We start from the raw sequence: 15871 nt of genomic DNA on the forward strand, positions 1-15871 counted from the left end.
CTCCTCGCACCTAAACAACTGGAATTTTATTTGTGGGGACATTTAAAAGTTCTTGTGTACGGAACCCCAGTACAAGATGTTCAGAGTCCCCATGCTCGTATTATGGAAGGCTGCGAAATCACACGCAATACTCCCTGGATATATTAGCCATTCGAGATTCACTATGATGGGGAGTTTATGCATGTGTCATTGCCCATGGACTGCATATTGAACATCTCCTGTGAGAAAGAGTTGCATATGGTATGCTAGTGCGTCCTGTTCGTGTGTGTTTTCCATGATTAATGAGTTGGAGAAAATGAGTTGTAACATGGAAACAAAGCGGTTCCACACCCATGTTTACCTAACGTAGTTTCTTCATCTACATATGAGGAATATGTTCTGAAATTTGTGCAGCACATTTTTGTAATATCCTGTATATGCATTCATCCATTTTATTATATGTATGAATATCTGCATCTATACTCCGGATGGTGTATCTGGTACACTATCATTTCCCACCATCCTGTTCCATTTGCGAATGGTGAATGGGAAGCGGTCATGTGAACGCTGATTTCTCTACGTTTCTCCTCATAGTCATTCCGCCAGACGTGTGTGTTAGTAATTAATATGTTGCCCGACTTTTCTCGGAAATAACAGTCTCGGAAATTTATCAGTAAATCTTTCAGTGACGCACAGCGCCTTTCTTGTAGCGTCTGCCATAGGAGTTCCTCGAACATCTCTAGATTTAATAGACGAACATAGCGAGCTAAATTAAAAGTTGTTTTTTATAATGGAGTTATTCGTTCTACAAAAGGATCATAATATTTTACCATAAAACATTATCCAAAATTCCACAACACAATGCGAGAATTACTTGTGCGTTTTTTTCTATTCGCTTGGTACTCTTCGTTGCTTCAGCGCCCTACGATAAAGTGCTGCTACAAAAAGAGCAAATTATTTCACATAATTTCTGGGATTTCTTATCAGTATCTCACCAGGTCTCCATGCCTTTCCACTCCTAAACGATTTCACTTGATTTTTTAAACCATAATCACTTGTCTCAGTGGTCACTAAGCGACCTAATAGATGATTTCGATTCGTTTACTGAGTTTACTTACAACCAAAACCTCTTGAGAAGTTTGGTCAGGTCGGTTAACAAAAGTTTACTTTTGAATTCATTGATCGGCTCTCGATATGCTCTCCTTATGCTCATTTCTACTTCGTTTAGCTTTTGCTAATAACCAAGGCTTAAATCTCTGCTGAAGCTCTATTTGCTTTCTATCATGGTTATTGAATCACCGTCAGTATTTCCCATGCCTAGTCATGTTCCTCGGCACATAGTAGCGTAAAGCGTATTGAACAACGCGTTTGAATTTTATCCATTTTTGCGCTAAACATTAATTCCCAGAGCTGAACATTGATGGTGACCACTCATATAGTCTACGTTTTTTTTGCATCACTCTTGTTAAGAAAACTTATTTTTATGCATTTGCTAACAATCCGCGTATCAAGTGCAGCCATTGATGGAATAACAGCTTTATGATAACATTTCCTCTTCACTATGTTAACTGATTCGAGAACTTCGGGTCTATCAGTTATTGGAAGATCTAAAAGTTGCGCTTACGAGTCAATTCCCTAACATCTCGAAGCATTTTTCAGCGGAAAACATTCACAAAAATCTCACATGTATCCCTATTTCTGGTACCAGTTTCAGTATCGTGACTATAGCTGTCAAATTTAAATCTTCTCCTGTAATATCATAATCAGGGAAGTTTCCTACGAACATTTCATTAAGTAACACTCCTGTAACAGATGGTCTATAAAACCATCTCATAGTAGTGAAACTGACTGTGTACTGGTGTAGTCTGTCTTGTTGCCAGATCTCCCAATCAAGAACACCCCTCCCCCTCTCATCCCTCCCACTCCCACCCTCCTCCTCTTCTTCCCATGAGCAACTGTATGAGGTATAAATGGCGAGAAATTCATAGGGGCACTGTCCTACTGGTCAAGAAATTTTGTGCAGCCTGAAATGTGTTATTGACTTCCTCAATTTGTGAAGCTCATTCACTTGAATAAACCGTCCAATTTTTCTGAAATTATGATCATTTGTTTATCTGTACTTGTACCTCACACCTACCGATTTCCATCCCATTTTCCTGCGTGGGCGTCGGTTTTTTTTTTCATTACACTATATTACTGGAACATACACTATTTTTCCACCCTCAGCCATAGTCTGGCTGAATGACTGTTGGGAACTGGGATTTCCGTTGGCACAATCTCTGCACAGATCTATAAACATTAGGTGGTCTCGTACTCTCTTTTGATTCGGTCCAGCACCACTGCGCCAACTCACTCCTCTCATAGCACGCTGATGTGCAATTTCACAGGATCCCATGATTCAAGCAATGTGGGAACCCAGATTTTCTGTCAATGCCATATTAATGTTTACGTGACATGCGGCACATCACTTGCATATAGCCTTCATTACAAACCGTTCAAGATTGAAGTATATAACATCATGTGTTTTCGTCAGTCCGTAGATGTGAACTGCTGCATGGCCTAAATCTGTGTTCCAGGGGACGAATTCTGCCACACACTTCACGTAATGGATTCACATGGAGAGAGTGTTGTCGTCAACAAGAAGTGCGCCAACGGAACCGAGTGCACGCCCCAGAGGGTCGGCTGTGTCGTGATCGACGCGCAGAGGGTAAGGCTACGCAATCGATTATTTCTGTTCACATAACGCAGCAAAAAGATTGAATACTACTTGAGAGAGCTGATTACAAACACAGAGGCCAAGCTATTTACAAGAGAAGTATGTCTCTCCTGACAGAAAACCTTTTGGCTTTAGACAGTGTTGATATTTTGGTGATCTCTTATGAATAAATGAATGCTTGCATATATGAAAAAAATTCAGCGGTACCTTAATACCGATTTTAGTAATAAGTCTCCTCGTTTGCATATGTTTTTGTTCACCTTTAAGTGGTATTGACTGTATCATCGAAAGCGAAACTAATAAACGAAGGTATCAAGGCACGAACACGTGAACAATAAATGTGAAGTGATTCGGAAGAGCTGAAATAGGTATTATACACTGCCTTTTGCCCAGAGTAGTGCAGAAACTCGACGTGGCATGGACTCAACATGCCATAATTGCGAAAGTTTTGGCAAATGGTTCAAATGGCTCTGAGCACTATGGGACTTAACTTCTTAGGTCATCAGTCCCCTAGAACTTAGAGCTACTTAAACCTAACTAACCTAAGGACATCACACACATCCATACCCGAAGCAGGATTCTAACCTGTGACCGTAGCGGTCGCGCAGCTCCAGGCTGTAGCGCCTAGAACCGCTCGGCCACTCCAGCCGGCTGCGAAAGTTTTGACGATGCAGGAATTTGTGCACGAACTGACCTCTCGATTATGTTCCATAAATATTCGATGGGATTCGTATCGGGCTATCTGGTTGGTCAAATCATTTCATTGAACTGTCTATAACGTTCTTCAAACAAATCGCGAACAATAGTGGTCGGGTGACACGGAGTATTGTCATCCATAAAAATTCCATCGTAGTTTCGGAACGTGAAGTCCATGAATTGCTGAAAATGGTCTCCAAGTAACTGAACATAAAGATTTTCGGTCAATGATCGGTTCAGTTGGACCAGAGGATCCAGTACATCCCTTGTAAACACGGCCCCACACCATTATGGAGCACCACCAGTTTGCACAGTCCCTTGCTGACACCTTGGGTCCATGGCTTCGTGGGTCTGCACCACACTCAAACTCTACCGTCAGTTCTTACCAACTGAAATTAGGACTCATCTGACCAGGCCACGGTTTTTCAGTCGTCTGGGGTCTACCCGATATGGTTACGAGCCCAGGAGAGGCGCTGCAGGCGATGTCGTCCTGTTAGCAAAGGCACTTTCGTAGGTCGTCTGCTGTCATAGACCATTAACACCAAATTTCGCCGCACTGTCCTAAATAATACGTTCGTCGAACGTCCCGAATTGACTTCTGCGATTATTTTACGCGCTATTGCTTGGCTGTTAGCACTGACAACTTTACGCAAATGCGGCTGCTCTCGGTCGTTAACTGAAAGCCGTCGACCACTGCGTTGTCCATAGTGAGAGGTAATACCCAAAATTTTATATTATCGGCACACTCTTGACACTGCTAGCCTCAAAATACTGAATTTCCTAACGGTTTCCGAAATGAAATGTCCCATGCGTCTAACTCCAATTACTATTCCGCATTCAAGGTCTGTCACTTCTCGTCGTGAGGCCACAATCACGTCGGACACCTTTTCATATGAATCACTTGAGTAAAAATGACATCTCCACCAATGCACTGCCCTTCTGCCCTTTTATATCTCGTGTACGCGATAGTACCGCCGTCAGTATTTGAGCATTTCGCTGTCCCATTACTCTTGTATGTTCCAGTGCTGAGCCATCCAATGAAAATGGGATTGGAGCTTTCCTCAAATACAATTTTCAAAAGAACGCAAATGTCGGTGGTTTGCTCCTGAATTACGATAAACTAGAAGTATGTTTTTATACGTCCAAAAGCGTAAACACGAACGAAAAATCAATATGATTTGCTAGCTACATGCGCTGTCGTTCGCCTAATTTCATCCCATGTAATTATTTCACACTTGAGGATGCTACCACTACTGTCTTGAACTGTATCCCGCTGAAAAGAGGAATCTGTGGTCTCAAGTGAATTCCGACACACCTGTACCCTTCCATTGCCCGTATTAGTATTTTCTGTGACGTATAAACCCGTACTGTGTTTGATGAATAATCGGTAATGCTGAACCAGAACTAATCTCCATACATCATGATGTGCTATTATCAGAGGTAGCAGCACGTTATGTCTGCTTCAGCAGTCCATGTTTTATGCATTCATCAAATTGTACACTGTTTTCCATAAATCCTGGAAAAATCACGAAATTAACTATTCAAAACTTTATATGTTATGTGCGGATAATTGTTTTATGTAGGAACTTAGAACATGTTTTGCATGTACAATACAAATATGTCAGTTTAGTATGCCTCAAATAATGGTAGACGGATTGAGATTTCGCCATGACAGTCCAGCTAACAAAGTTGGATTGACAAAATTTGAGATCTATCTACAAGTATATGCAAGTTCAAGAAAAAAGTGTGACACAATCCCATGAGTCAAACAAACCTGTTATCATTAGCTCTGCCGTTATTTGTATACGTTCCATAGCCCTTGTTTCTAATATTTACATTAGTCTCATACACTTCAGCAATATTCTAGGATAGGTCACACGAATGTTTTGTAAGAAATCTCTTTAGTAGACTCACTACATAGCAATAAACTGAAGTCTACTACTCACCTTACCAATCACTGAGCATATGTGGTCATTCCATTCCATTTTATATCCCCACAAATCACGGCTCTGACTAATTCTAACGGTGAATCACTAATATTTTATTCTGAGGCTATTACAGTTTCTCGTTTTGTGAGATGCAAAATTTTACAGTTCTGAGAAGTTAAAGCGAATTACCAAACTTTGCATGACTTTGAAAGCTTAATAATTTGTCTTAGAACAGGGACGGCCAAGAACTCGGCACGTGAGCTGGGCTCTGGATAAAAGGCTCTCTCACACGGTTGGACACTTGTCCCCCTACCACGCCACACGAGTGCGAGGGCCTCGCCGTGTGGCCGCGCGGTTTGAGGCGCCATGTCACGGACTGCGTAGCCCCTCCCGACGGAGGATCGACTACTACTCTTAGCATAAGTTAGTTGAAGTTAGTTTAAGTCGTGTGTAAGTCTAGGAACCGATGACCTCAGCAGTTTGGTCCCTTAGGAATTCACACACATTTGAACATTTGTTGGGTGTGAGGAGGGGAAGGGGGAGGGGGAGGAATTGCAAATCCGCTGCATTTAAATGGCAATGCAGTCGATTTGTATATGACTTGGCCTTATATCTCATATTTCTTAACGACATAGATCTCAAACAAAACAAATTTTCAGTATTTGGTGCTCTGAACACACAATATAATTTTTATCTGGTACAGACTCTCGGTATACGGAAGGACACAGAAAATTTCATAAATTTTCGCACTCGTTCTGTCGCTTAATTGTAAGTTATTTAGTTTCATAATTGAAAAAAAACACCTTTGACATCGAAATATTTTGCAACATTCGCGATCTCATTCCGCAGACATGGAAACTCTTCGCAAGGAAAACAACGTACATATGTTGGACAGTTTTAATGTAAAAGGATTGGTCTTTTAAATGGGAATTAAATTCCACATCAATCCGTTCCATCTGCACATGCACAGGGGCGACTTCAAGTGAAGCAGCAAACTGTCTCGAAAACAGTTGGAAAACAGATGTGAAATGGATAATGTCCTCAGAATATTTGGAAAAATATTCTTTTAATTCTTACAAGGTCGCACGGAATTCTTCAGAACTCGCGTTTTCTTTGACGACGGTGATCTTAGGGAAATGGCCAGTGCTTTTGTCAGAATTTGCCCATTCTGCAATGTGATTTTTTTTTAAATGAGTCGTTTCTCACCTTGCAGTGTCTCGCTGCGGCCGTGTACAGTCAAGTCCACAAAATTCGAGGTTGTATTTCATATTGGATGTTCTAATTTTCGTCACTGATTTCCTTTTTCTTTCATAAATTCAACATCAGCTGTTTTTAAATCGAGGGGTCGTTCCAAGCATGCCCGTTGACTTATCAACGTACTTCGCAATAGTATATAAAGTCTCCATACTCTTCTTTCAGTTCCATAGAAAACTGTTGCAGCTGATACTGGAATAATGCGTACAGCTTCAGAAAATTTTCTATTTCATCGCTTGTTCCATGCCTGCAAATTTAGCACGACGTCCGTCTTGATGTGCAGAACAAAGAATCCCGCCTGTCGACCGATGTAATATTTTGCTCTTTTGTTATCAACTAAATCTTTAAATTCTTTCTGCATGGTGTTGTAACGTCGTTTATGGTACCTACCGTTTATGCGACTGCATAATAGATGTTGAAAATTCTCAGACTTCTCTTTTGTCATTACTATTCAGCATTAAAGGCTTGCGATTATAGATTATAGATCACTAGAGTGCCTCTTTTTGTACAGGCAGCAACTAGACCTTTGAACTTCCTTTATACCACGAACAAATATCGATGGGTAAACATACATCTACATCTACATCTACATTTATACTCCGCAAGCCACCCAACGGTGTGTGGCGGAGGGCACTTTACGTGCCACTGTCATTACCTCCCTTTCCTGTTCCAGTCGCGTATGGTTCGCGGGAAGAACGACTGTCTGAAAGCCTCCGTGCGCGCTCTAATCTCTCTAATTTTACATTCGTGATCTCCTCGGGAGGTATAAGTAGGGGGAAGCAATATATTCGATACCTCATCCAGAAACGCACCCTCTCGAAACCTGGCGAGCAAGCTACACCGCGATGCAGAGCGCCTCTCTTGCAGAGTCTGCCACTTGAGTTTATTAAACATCTCCGTAACGCTATCACGGTTACCAAATAACCCTGTGACGAAACGCGCCACTCTTCTTTGGATCTTCTCTATCTCCTCCGTCAAACCGATCTGGTACGGATCCCACACTGATGAGCAATACTCAAGTATAGGTCGAACGAGTGTTTTGTAAGCCACCTCCTTTGTTGATGGACTACATTTTCTAAGCACTCTCCCAATGAATCTCAACCTGGTACCCGCCTTACCAACAATTAATTTTATATGATCATTCCACTTCAAATCGTTCCGCACGCATACTCCCAGATATTTTACAGAAGTAACTGCTACCAGTGTTTGTTCCGCTATCATATAATCATACAATAAAGGATCCTTCTTTCTATGTATTCGCAATACATTACATTTGTCTATGTTAAGGGACAGTTGCCACTCCCTGCACCAAGTGCCTATCCGCTGCAGATCTTCCTGCATTTCGCTACAATTTTCTAATGCTGCAACTTCTCTGTATACTACAGCATCATCCGCGAAAAGCCGCATGGAACTTCCGACACTATCTACTAGATCATTTATATATATTGTGAAAACCAATGGTCCCATAACACTCCCCTGTGGCACGCCAGAGGTTACTTTAACGTCTGTAGACGTCTCTCCATTGATAACAACATGCTGTGTTCTGTTTGCTAAAAACTCTTCAATCCAGCCACACAGCTGGTCTGATATTCCGTAGGCTCTTACTTTGTTTATCAGGCGACAGTGCGGAACTGTATCGAACGCCTTCCGGAAGTCAAGAAAAATAGCATCTACCTGGGAGCCTGTATCTAACATTTTCTGGGTCTCATGAACAAATAAAGCGAGTTGGGTCTCGCACGATCGCTGTTTCCGGAATCCATGTTGATTCCTACATAGTAGATTCTGGGTTTCCAAAAACGACATGATACTCGAGCAAATAACATGTTCTAAAATTCTACAACAGATCGACGTCAGAGATATAGGTCTATAGTTTTGCGCATCTGCTCGACGACCCTTCTTGAAGACTGGAACTACCTGTGCTCTTTTCCAATCATTTGGAACCCTCCGTTCCTCTAGAGACTTGCGGTACACGGCTGTTAGAAGGGGGGCAAGTTCTTTCGCGTACTCTGTGTAGGATCGAATTGGTATCCCGTCAGGTCCAGTGGACTTTCTTCTATTGAGTGATTCCAGTTGCTTTTCTATTCCTTGGACACTTATTTCGATGACAGCCATTTTTTCGTTTGTGCGAGGATTTAGAGAAGGAACTGCAGTGCGGTCTTCCTCTGTGAAACAGCTTTGGAAAAAGGTGTTTAGTATTTCAGCTTTACGCGTGTCATCCTCTGTTTCAATGCCATCATCATCCCGTAGTGTCCGGATATGCTGTTTCGAGCCACTTACTGATTTGACGTAAGACCAGAACTTCCTAGGATTTTCTGTCAAGTCGGTACATAGAATTTTACTTTCGAATTCACTGAACGCTTCACGCATAGCCCTCCTTACGCTAACTTTGACATCGTTTAGCTTCTGTTTGTCTGAGAGGTTTTGGCTGCGTTTAAACTTGGAGTGAAGCTCTCTTTGCTTTCGCAGTAGTTTCCTAACTTTGTTGTTGTACCACGGTGGGTTTTTCCCGTCCCTCACAGTTTTACTCGGCACGTACCTGTCTAAAACGCATTTTACGATTGCCTTGAACTTTTTCCATAAACACTCAACATTGTCAGTGTCGGAACAGAAATTTTCGTTTTGATCTGTTAGGTAGTCTGAAATCTGCCTTCTATTACTCTTGCTAAACAGATAAACCTTCCTCCCTTTTTTTATATTCCTATTAACTTCCATATTCAGGGATGCTGCAACGGCCTTATGATCACTGATTCCCTGTTCTGTACATACAGAGTCGAAAAGTTCGGGTCTGTTTGTTATCAGTAGGTCCAAGATGTTATCTCCACGAGTCGGTTCTCTGTTTAATTGCTCGAGGTAATTTTCGGATAGTGCACTCAGTATAATGTCACTCGATGCTCTGTCCCTACCACCCGTCCTAAACATCTGAGTGTCCCAGTCTATATCTGGTAAATTGAAATCTCCACCTAAGACTATAACATGCTGAGAAAATTTATGTGAAATGTATTCCAAATTTTCTCTCAGTTGTTCTGCCACTAATGCTGCTGAGTCGGGAGGTCGGTAAAAGGAGCCAATTATTAACCTAGCTCGGTTGTTGAGTGTAACCTCCACCCAGAATAATTCACAGGAACTATCCATCACGCGCCTGACGTTGGAGCTCCCAACTACCAGTAAGCCCACCCTCTGCAACCGCCTGGATCTTGCAGACTGAGGGGCAACCTCTGGAACAGGACAAGCAGCCATGTCAGGCCGAAGATCAGTATCAGCCTGAGTCAGAGCCTGAAACCGGTTCGTCAGACAAACTGGAGAGGCCTTCCGTTCAGCCCTCCGGAATGTCTTTCGCCCCCTGCCACACCTTGAGACAACCTCCCACTCTCCCACAGGTGAGGGATCAGCCTCAATGCGGGCAGTATCCCGGGCAACCACAGTCGTAGTCCGATCGGGGGATGCGTGGGACGAGCCGGCCGTCCCCGACAAACCCCCATCCGGACCCCCACAGTGATGCCCATTGGCAACAGCCTCAAGCTGTGTGACCGAAGCCAACACTGCCTGAAGCTGGGAGCGAAGGGATGCCAACTCATCCTGCATCCGAACACAGCAGTTGCAGTCCCTATCCATGCTAAAAACTGTTTTGCAAAGAACGTCTGAACTAATCTACAGAGAGCGCAAACAAATCGACAAAATTTAAACGGTTATTAAAATACAAGATTGCCTAGTAAATGCAGTAATGCTGCTACTTGTGCACTGCTGACACTGCTCGGCGGCGGAAGGAGACTACGCGATTTTACACTATTCAGGTACTAAAACGCAATGCTACAACTCTCAAATACTATAATACGCCCGAAATTTATGAATTAAACAATACAAGTACCATTATTCTGCCGAAATGAAGAATGTTGATGCCGACTGAAAAATGCTGCACCGCAATACTAAATGATGCACTGTATTACCGAGCAAATCCGAGACAGGCCGAGCCTCGACCCTTTGCGGCCCGCACTTCGTGCTGACAGTGCATCGGCACGCCGTGGTCGATCCTGTCTTAGAGTATATATATTATTATTATTATTATTATACATTTTTGCCCCTAAGACAGTGATTGAACTTGAATGTTACATGATTATTAAATATTCCCCTTCTTTCATGTTTTCTTCTTCTTTTTCTCTTCCCAAACCTCTTCATTATTTGATTGTGTTCGTGTTTCCTTTATTCCGTCCATATTTTCCTTGGTCTCTTCCTTTCTTTTACTTCAGACTTCGTGATCGTAATTTTGTTTCTGCATTGGTCTCTTTCATCTATCACTTCTTTATTGATTCTTGCTTGTTCTATGTCTTCTTCTATTTCATGAAATCAGTTGGTTTTTTTGATTGAGCTGTTGACTGCATCAAAAATCCTCTTTGTAAGTCTGGTGTATGTGTATGTGACCAAAGAATGTTAATCGAAGTTTTTTGATTATGTCTGTGAGTCTGTATGTATGTTTATATAGTTCTTTGGTTGGCCTCTTCATCCGTATAGCATCTCTGTGTACTGCTCCAAAAATTTTTCGAAGGGTTTTACGTTGTATCATTTCCGTCTCTTAATGCCTGATGCCGCGATTATGGTCGTTTCTGATGCATAGAGGGCTTCTGGTAGTACAACTGTATTGTAGTGCCTATCCGATGCTCCTATTTGTATTTATCCTCCAATATACTTGAATTTTTCCACTCTGTTAACCAATCCGTATTTTCTCTGCATGACATGTGTATTGTTGTTCTTTCTTTCCATATATTGTAATTTCTCGTATGTTATCTGTAACCCAATTTTAGCAAAGACTTTGTGTAGCTATTCCAGGGCTTCATGCGCTTCTTCTCTGTTGTTGCTGAGTATTGCCAAGTCATCTGCAAATGCAAGGCATTTTATGATTGTCTTGTTTGCACGTGTTCTTCCTAACTGAATTCCTTTTACTTTTTCTTCCCAATGCTTGATAATTTTGTCCAAGGTTATGTTGAATAGAAGTGGTGAGAGACCATCTCCTTGTCTGACCTCTGTATGTGTCTCAAATAGCTCTGAGATTTCTCCCATGAGTTTTATTTTGGATGTGGTGTCTGCGAATGTCTGTTCTATCGGTGCCCTAGTATTTCTGTCTATTTCATATTCTTCTAGTGTGTCAAAGGGCGTGTGCCTGTCAATGGAGTCACAGGCCCTCTTAAATTCCACAAATGTAACTACAGTGTTGTTCGCCTGTCTGAGCTACAAAAGTGTTTGTAGGTTCTAAATTCGTTCAATACAGGATCTTCCCTTTCTGAACTCTGCCTGGTGTTCGTCTATCCTTGTATCCACTTGTGGTACCAATCTGTTTAGTAACAACTTGGACAGAATTCTGTATGTGACCGGTAATAATGAGATCCCTCTGTAATTATTAGGGTTTGCCCTGTCTCCCTTTTTGTGGAGTGCGTGAATCAGTCAGCATTTCCATTCCCGTAGAATTTTCTCTGTACTCCATATTTCCAAGAGAATTTTATGAATTTTCTTTGTAATATTTTGGTCTGAGAGTTTCCAGATCTCGGCGATAATGCCATCTTCCCCTGGGGCTCTGTTGTTCTTTAGTTGTTTTATAACCTCCTCTACCTCTGTGATTGTAGGTGGCTTCGAGTCTCGGTATGGTAGTGTTTTCGCGAAGTGTAGTTTTTATTTGGGCTTCTCAGAGTTGAGGAGTTAATCAAAGCATCTTTTAAGAATATTGCAATTTTCTTTAGCGTTTGTTTCAAGAGTCCGAATGGTTTCCGAGATAGAATACATTTAATATCACTTTTGTACGTTTTTCTAGAACAACTCGAAAACCTCACCCTCCAGCGAAAACGTGTCGCAGTACAAAATTAAACTATATTAAATTTCCTACAAAATAGGTCCTATTCATTTCTTTCTCTAGAGCTAATGGTTTGTGCGAAGAGAGCGCAAGAATGTTGAAAAACTCGCTCAACGAGCATGCGCTGTAGCTTACGTAGTTTTTGTAGTCCAATTTGAGGTAGAATATACAGGTAGCAAATTGAGACGAAGAGTTTCATACGAGACACTTGTGGTCTATCAAGTCGTGAAACTACCTCAAATTGGCCTACAAAAACTACGTAAGCTACAGTGCATGCGCATCGAGCGAGTTTTTCAACATTATCTCGCTCTCTTCGCACAAGCCACTAGTTCTAGGGCAAAAAATGATTAAGACCTCTTTTGTAGGAAATTTAATATAGTTTAATTTTGTACTGCGACTTTTTCGCTGGAGGATACGATTTTCGAGTTATTCAAGAAAAACGTACAAAAGTGGTATTAAATGTATTTTATCTCGCAAAACATTCGGAACAGGGCATACGTCCATATGAAATATTTTGTTCAGAATCACTGTCACTCCTCAAAGTATGTACCTTTCCTCCTGACTAATCCCATACAATATATGAGGTATTGTGTATACATACAACATCTTACAGGCAGTACTTTATTATACACAACTGCGTCATCTGCAAAATGTCTGAGATTCCTATTAATATTGTCTGCCAAGTAATTAATGAATGCATCAGCATCAAGGGTTCCTCACACTTTTTCAACGTCTACTTTGCATATATTTTTGGTGGGTTTGAATGTTACGGCGTTCAGTCTCGCTTTAACGGTCTCGTGGTCACTAATCCCTGAATCCGTCATAATGCTCCCTATTTGCTCACGATTATTTGTTTCTAAAAGTTCAAGTATGTTATCGTAACCATTAACACTTTGAGTGGGCTCTGAACTAATGGTTCGAAATAATTTTCTGAGAAAGCATTCAGTACATTTTCGGACGACGTTTTATACCTACCATCAGCTTTCAACATGTATTTTTGCCATCTTATCGAGAGTAGATTGAAGTCACCACCAACTCTAATTGTATGAGTGGGATATCTATTTGAAGTGAGACTTAAGTTTTCTTTGAACTGTTCAGTAATTGTATCACTTGAGCCAGGGGGTGGGTAAAGCGAACCAATCACAAATTTATTCTGGTTGTCAAGTATAGCCTTCACCCATACTAACCCGCAGAAACGATATACTTCAATTTCACTTGAAGGCAAACTACTTCTGATAGCAATAAACACTTCACCACTAACTATGTTTACTCTCTTCTTTCTGAACACTGTTTGGTCTCATGTAAAATTTCGGCTCAACTTGTTTCCGCTTTAGCCAGTTTTCGGTACCTATAACTATTTGAGCTTCAGTGCCATCTATTAGTGCTTGGAGCTCTGGTTCTTTCCAACGGAGGTACGACAATTTACAAATACAATACCGATTGTTGCTAGCTCTATCTGCCTGTGTTTGCCCTGCATCCATATAAACTTTCGGGAGTAATTTTACGTATACACGAATACTTGCGATTTTTGTGGATAGGCCGCGCGGAGTGGCCGCGCGGTTCGAGACACGATGCCACGGACTGCGCGGCCCCTCCCGCCGGAGGTTCGAGTCCTCCCCCAGGCAAGGATGTGTGTGTTATTCTTAGCATAAGTTAGACTAGGTTAGTTTAAGTAGTGTGTAAGTCTTGGGATAGATGACCTCAGCAGTTTGGTCCCTTAGGACTTCACACACATTTGAAAATTTTTTATCTGTGTATGGCACATTGTAAGCAGAATAAATTGCCACCACATACGGTGGTAGTACAAAGAGTAAATTCACCGACAATGTATCAGATAAATTCAAAGGAAATGTTGGCGCTTAATACGGTATTAAACTTGTTGTTTCTAGCGATTTGTGGGAACTTGAAAGTTGGTGCCTGTGTTCAGCCACATGGGCCAGTAGGAAGAATTAAGCTTTGTGCTTTTAGATCTGCAGTAAATGTTTACGCACTTAGCACCTGTTCAGTATGTCTGCGGATTTCCGAATTAAAGTTTTCCTTTGTGGTTATACATGGGGCTATTTCTTGTCCACTTGCTTCTTAGGTTGCACATGACTTATAATTTCATTAATTAATGAATAATACTCAGATTTCTACGTCGAAATTATGTACATGTGAACAAATTTCACCTATTTTCTTAATTTTAAATTTAATATATTTTTCATGGTTTGCCACCTGTCCATGATTGAGGTCCACCTTCTCTACCATATAAGCAGTAGTCTTTGTAGATATTATTTACAGCAGAAAACATCATTTTGGTATGCTTATTTAACGAACGAACAAAAATTGGACAGTGTTCCAGGATACGATGAAATCCTTGTAAATTCCTATATAGAATTTGTAGCTGAATTATACCCTCTGCCCGCCATGACACACTGACAGTCTCTCGAACAAAAACTGTGGCCAGTGATTGGAAGAATGCACACGTCACACCTGTCTACAAGAAGGCTCCTTTCAGAGTATGCTGATACAATAGCTCCATACTTGACAATTATATAATCCGGTCGCTCATCGAAAATTCCGTACCTAAAGACAGAAAAGTTGCGCAAGTCATATCAATAAATAAGAAAATAAATAGGAATAATCAGTCTAATTGCAGACCAATACCACTAACGTCGGTTTTCAGTATGATTTTGGAATATATAATGTGTTCGAACATCATGAATTACCTCGAAGGAAACGATTTATTGACAAATAGTCAGCACGGATTCAGAAAATATCGTTCTTGTGAGACACAACTAGCTCTTTATTCTCAGGAAGTAGTGAATGATATCGGCAGGAGACATCAAACTGATCTGGTACTTTTAGATTTCCTGTATGCTTTTAACACTGTTCATCATAAGCGACATCTAATCAAATTACGTACCTATGTAGCATCGCCTCAGTTGTGCGACTGGATTCGTGATTTCCTGTCAGAAAGTTCACAGTGTATAGTAACTGACGGAAAGTCATCGAGTAAAACAGAAGTAGTATCTGGCTGTTCCCGATCTACATGATGCTGTCATTTACCGTCTTGCAAAGTCATCAGGTAATCAAAAGCAATTGAAAAGCGATTTATACAACATATATGTATGATGCGAAAAGTGGCAATTGACTCTAAATAATAAAAACTGAAGTCATCCACATGACTACTGAAAGAAATCCGCTAGACTTACACACTACTTAAACTAACTTCACTCTAAGGACAACACTCACACCCATGTCCGAGGGAGAACTCGAACCTCCGGCGGGAGGGGCTGCACGATTAGTGACATGGTGCCTCCAACCACGCGGCCACACCGCGCAGCTAACAAGATTTGACATTGGATCGAAACAGTCAGGACACAGCACGTGATCCTAAGTGGAGAATCATCTATAAATAGTGGAGAAGTGTATGGGTTTATTAAGTGGCATATGACATTATCTTTTGTGTTCGTGCTAAAC

General features: G+C 41.3%; 1 protein-coding gene across 1 annotated transcript in view; it reads left to right on the forward strand.

Moving 5' to 3' along the window:
* The window catches only part of LOC124722342 (ly6/PLAUR domain-containing protein 6B-like), a 410969-nt gene that overhangs the window by 372740 nt on the left and 22358 nt on the right, over nt 1–15871 (forward strand). The window contains exon 4 of the mRNA XM_047247517.1: nt 2556–2686. Coding sequence (XP_047103473.1) covers nt 2556–2686 — 131 coding nt within the window. The remainder of the gene's footprint in view (nt 1–2555; nt 2687–15871) is intronic.

The sequence above is a fragment of the Schistocerca piceifrons genome, chromosome X (assembly GCF_021461385.2).
Source record: "Schistocerca piceifrons isolate TAMUIC-IGC-003096 chromosome X, iqSchPice1.1, whole genome shotgun sequence".
Taxonomy (NCBI): domain Eukaryota; kingdom Metazoa; phylum Arthropoda; class Insecta; order Orthoptera; family Acrididae; genus Schistocerca; species Schistocerca piceifrons.